A 5555-nucleotide genomic window follows, 5' to 3' on the forward strand; every position below is an offset into this window, starting at 1 on the left:
TCTCTGAAAAACTAAGTTCTTAAGCCAGTTTTAACGTGAGGGAAAATGTGGTAAAGTAGCAAGGTATCACTAAAGGAAGTAGCTTATATAACTTGTGTGGTAAAAATCTATCAAGCTAGGGGAAGTCATAGTTTCATAGTTTTAGGGTCGGAAGGGACCTAATAGATCTTCTACCCCGACCCCCCGCCAGGGCGGGAGAACAACAAAAAACCCTAAAAACAAAAACGGGACTCAAATGAGTCCAGCCAGGTAGGCATCCAGCCTCTTCTTAAAGACCCCCAGGGTAGGGGCCAGCCCCACCTCCCTTGGAAGTTGGTTCCAGCTCCTAGCCGCCCTAACTGTGAAGTAGTTTTTTCGGATGTCCAATCTGTACCTCCTCTCCATCAACTTGTGCCCATTACTCCTTGTTATGCCAGCGGGGGCTAGGGGAAACAGCGTCTCCCCCAAACCCTTCTGGTTCCCCCTAGTGAGTTTATAGACGGTCACCAGGTCCCCCCTCAGCCTTCTCTTGTGGAGGCTGAATAGGTTCAGGTCCCGCAGTCTCTCACTGTAGGGTCTGCCCTGTTGTCCCCGGATCATGCGGGTGGCCCTCCTCTGGACCCTCTCCATGTTGTCCACATCCCTCCTGAAATGGGGCGCACAGAACTGGACACAATACTCCAGCTGCGGCCTGACCAGCGTCGCATAGAGGGGGAGGATCACCTCCCTGGCTCTACTCGAGATGCACCTGTGGATGCACGACAAGGTCCGGTTAGCCCTGCCAACCATGACCTCGCATTGTCGGCCCATGTTCATCTTGGAGTCAATAATGACACCAAAGAGTCCAAAGAGTTGGTAGTATAATAGTGTCATATTCTCAGCCACAAACTAAGAGGTGCCTTTTCTTGGGAAGCTTTCTTCTTTTTCTTTCCCTCAGAACTGGCTGTAAAAGAAGAAAGTTGTCAAAAATACTTATATAGTTTAAGCAACATGGCCTTCAAGGATCAAACCTAGAATGAAAGAAGTGTAATATGTGATCTATGGATAAACAGGAAGAAAGCATTTCAGACTTCATATAACCTTAATCTAAATTCCTACCCCAATTCCCAAACTTTAAAAAAAAATGTTCCAGGGCATTCCCAAACCAATTTTAGCACGATTTTGACCAAGCTTTGAAGTGCCTGAACCTTAAACTCTGAAGCTGCATATTGTAAGCAAATAATCCTGTGTCTTCGCAGCTATGATAAATCTTAAGACAAGTTTGCCTTCATGTCACTGGTAATTGCAATAGTGGATGGGACTCTCCTGTACCTACAGTTTTGCAAATCAGAATATGGAAACCAGTTTATTAAAAGGCTGTTTTTGAAAGGCTTTCAGATATGGAGTTTCTATCTACCAGGTTACCTACATGAGAAAAGACAAAGAAAGATCCAAAGCTACACAATAACTGACACCTTCTTAAAATAAATGATCTTAACAGAAGAAACCAGTGAGGGGAAAAAAGGGAAAGCCACATTAGACTGAGCTCAAGCCTTGGAAAAAAAATGACCAAAAAGTCACAAGCCCTAGGTCTACCAACCAACCCTTAACTATAGAAAAATATGTTCTTAAACTAGACATTAATTTTTAAGGATGGTATAATTCTTAGCAAAAATCTCCCATAATCTTTTCTTGTATTAAAGAAATAAAGACCTATTTTGAGAGGTCAGTCTACCTAGGGGTTAAAAAAAATAAAAGACAAACTAAAAAGACAACTCTACTGACAAGAAAATTAACTGTCTTGTAGTTCATCAACCCTACTGAGATGAGTGTACATAGGGTTCAGCTGGCAAATACTAGAAAGAAATTTTAGTTACCTTTAGCTAGGACTGAGCATAACTTCTTGATCAGAAAGTCTATTCACTCTGCATTTAGAAGACAGCTCTCTCTGGTATTGTTATCAAAAGTTTGTAACAACACCTCTAGATTTTTTCTTACATATACATTTCCTTTTACTCTGTTATGTGGAACTAAGAAACTACAATTTGAACCTTCTGCCTCAAGGCCTTAAATCCAAGAGTCAGGAATAATGTAAAAGGACAGGTTACCTTTTTTAAAAGGTGATGTTAAATATGTTTCAGGGGGAAATGTTGGGCGTGGGGATTAGTACAGTGGAAAGAAAAATATTCTTACAAGAAGAATAAGTCAGATGGAGATACAAATACGGGAGAGGTAAAATTCATTAAGAAGAATAAAGTAGAGTGATCCTAAGGTTCTTCTTTGCTGTTTACTAAATTTCAAGCAAGAGCTTCTTACAGTGACGTGTTGTTTCATACAGAAACTCATAACCAGACACTTGATTTTGTCGTAAAACCCAAGAATGCATTTATTGGTAATTCCTTCCACAACAACAATGCTAATGACGATAGTCTGCAATTGACTTCTTTGATGCTCATATTTTCTTGTGCATCAAGTGGTTTTCATAAGCTGGTCTTCAGAACTATGCCTAATTTCTAATGAGTATGTTTCATGTTTTTTCACTCATCTCTTTTGTTTTAACTTCCAATTTTTCTTCTTTAGCTACCTACATCACCATAGCATTTATTCCAGAGCCATGATAAATTTGAGACTGTTGTATCAGTATCAGCCAAATAGTGGAAGGGCACTGATGCAACACAAAGCCTAGAAGTGTATTAGTTCTACAATACTCACAAGTGCTGACGTGAGCCTGATCAATTTTAATTAAATTAATAAAAATAGGTTTTTGACCAAACAGGAAGTGGATGGGGAAAGCTGAAATTCACTGTCTGGACATTTATACAGTAGAAGCATGCTCTCTGCCAAGTTTATCTTAACAAAAGTTTATTAAAAACATTCTGCAGGAAAAAGAATCTTTACACTAGCGCTCAGAAAAATATCCCCATTAAGAACCTTCCAACAGGAGAAAGCAAGATACTGAAATCAGAGTATAAAGATATATCAGCTGAAAATACTTATATAAACTTTATCTAAAGTACTAAGAAGCTTGGTAAGCAAACTGTTTCTTGCATATGATCAAGAATTTGATATTCTGTGTATTTACTTCATCTCAGGAAAGAGCAAGTTTAGTATTTCTGTAGAAGTCTTAGACTACTATTTCAAAAAGCACACTTTATATTCTGCTTATAACGTCACATACTTTGGAAAACAAACAAAACCAGGATTTGCTGCTAAGAATAATCAACATTTAAATTAAATCCCCTAATCTATCATTTAAAAAAAAAAAAGAGAGATCACCACATCACCTACTGCTTTATGTATTCTTTGTTAATGCCATGCGACAATCTAAGAAAATAAACCACAGTTTTTGTATATCAGCATAATACTTCTGTTAAAAAGTACTGATCTCAACTTATCTATTGTTAGTTTACAAATAAGAATGTAGACATTGTAAATTAGGGTAAGCAAAGCATGCAAATCTATAGATTCTATATCTGAATTCCTAGATTAGCATTAAAACCAATCACCGCAACAAATACCTCAACAGTATGCCTTGTGTGCAGAAAGGAAGCGATACTGAACATTCAATGCCACAACTGTAAGGTTTTCGGAGAAGCACCTGTGGCAGTTTCAGCAGTTTCTATATGGAATGCTCCCCCTTTCTAGGATTACTTGAAAAAATCAAGTCAATTCGAATTACGTAGCTGTAAAACATTGACATGTGTATTTTTTACAGTTTCAGAATCTTCTGTTTGATTTAAACGGGCAATGGTGCATAAACAGGAAACTTATATCAAAAGGGATCACATATTTGCAGGCAACAGTAAGATTAAAAGTTACATTAACATACATAAAGTGCTGTAGCACATTATTCATTATGTAAGCCATTATCATGTGACCACCTTGACAACAAAATACTGAGCCTTTAATGCCTTAAGCATTACTACTTTCATCCTGAAGCCAAATTAATTGTCAATTCTTTGATGAAATTTAAAAAGCATGAACTAAAACTACTGGTCAACTCATGGCTTCAGTTACTTTAAATTTAGTATGCTGTATTTCAAATAAATTAGTAACTATGCCTACACAAAAATTAGCATACAACAAGGATTAAAAAAAAAAAAGAATCAGAACACTAATATGCCCACAATGAGAAAAACCCTCTTCCTACAAACATCAGTATACTAAGTCTAAAATTTCTAAAGCAAAATGACCTTTAAAATACTACACTTTAAAATGTTTTAACCCTTTGGTGTCCAAGTACAAAAGTTGCAAAGTTAGTTTTTTAAACATACATCCTTTAGATAATTGTAGAAAGTAAAATATTCTCAGTTAAAACAGGATTTATGACTTTCTGGGAAAGCTGTGAAAATACATAATGGACTTCTAAGCAAACAAGAGAAATTGGTGCCAGGTTTTCATATTACAACTAGTCATGGTGTATGGAAGATAAATTTTCATGAATACTTTTTTTAACCTTGCCATATTCTCAGTCACTTCTCCAAGCCTTTTTAGAAAGATTTCTAAGAATTTCACAGGTACTGTAAGCAACTTCTTGATGCCACCACTTTCTGCTGAGCATATACTGGCACAAGAAAAAGGCACGTTTACTAATCATTAAACGTTAAAACATTTAAAATATTACAAGTTTAGAGAGAGTACCACTTGTGAAATATAAGCCTGCATACAAGTTGGGTGTTGACAACTGCTATACTGAATATTTTTATATTGTGGTGTATTTGTTGCTTTTTTGGTCTAGCTTACAAGGAGTCTATGTTATAAAGCAGGGTTTTCATCTTAGATGCTTAGTTGAGAAGGAACCAAAAGTATATCCATTAAATGTCAATTTCTCTGAAGGAACTAGTTAAGAATTTCTTGGAGAGATGAATTAAGTTGCATCAATATGCTGAACAAGATACTACTACTGGGTTTTGACTGGTAAGTGTAATTGGTAGATTTCAAGTATGTTTGGGGAAACTTACTGTGTAACAAAACATAGTTTACAAAGACACGTTGTGAGAGATTATGATAATTTTCCAAGTGATAGCCTGCTCCTCTAAGCAACAGTGTATCATGTAGAAGATATTTTCCATCCTTATAAAATTAAAGAAAAAGAATTCCCACAAGACACCATAGATGGTATGTTGCCAGCAAACAAAAGCCTTCCTGCAGTACCACAAGTAATTCAGTTTGACGTAAAATATGGTCATAAAGGAATATTAAAACCTTCAAACAAACCAGACTCCAGACTAAGCCCCATAACGCAAACTTAACTGACAAACTAGCAGCACTGCTGCTATGTCAAACGATTGTGTCATATGGGAAATGGATGGTCTATGTTGGCAAAGCCAGAAATTTTATGGCTTTGCCATAAAACAGAAGCTGTTCTGTTTATAGAGGAAGATGAGGAATTAAAGACAGAACACTTCTGTAGTACAAGTATTCAGGAAAATATTGGAACAGAAGTTGCAACAGTGGTATTTAATCCAACAGGAAGAGAATTTCAAGTCTCCTTATTCACTGAGGGGAGAGTAGCACCCAAAAGTTATCTAAAAATCAAAACAAAACACAAATTTGAGGAACTAGGATCCTCGCAGGGAAAAATAACTACTCAAGAA

The 5555-nt window shown here is 36.7% G+C and overlaps 1 protein-coding gene across 1 annotated transcript in view; it reads right to left on the reverse strand.

Annotated features, from left to right (window-relative positions):
- The window catches only part of ANKRD10 (ankyrin repeat domain 10), a 50230-nt gene that overhangs the window by 18245 nt on the left and 26430 nt on the right, over window positions 1-5555 (reverse strand). The window contains exon 4 of the mRNA XM_025196088.1: window positions 3247-3282. Coding sequence (XP_025051873.1) covers window positions 3247-3282 — 36 coding nt within the window. The remainder of the gene's footprint in view (window positions 1-3246; window positions 3283-5555) is intronic.

Source organism: Alligator sinensis, unplaced genomic scaffold, assembly GCF_000455745.1.
Source record: "Alligator sinensis unplaced genomic scaffold, ASM45574v1 scaffold288_1, whole genome shotgun sequence".
In the NCBI taxonomy this organism is placed as follows: domain Eukaryota; kingdom Metazoa; phylum Chordata; order Crocodylia; family Alligatoridae; genus Alligator; species Alligator sinensis.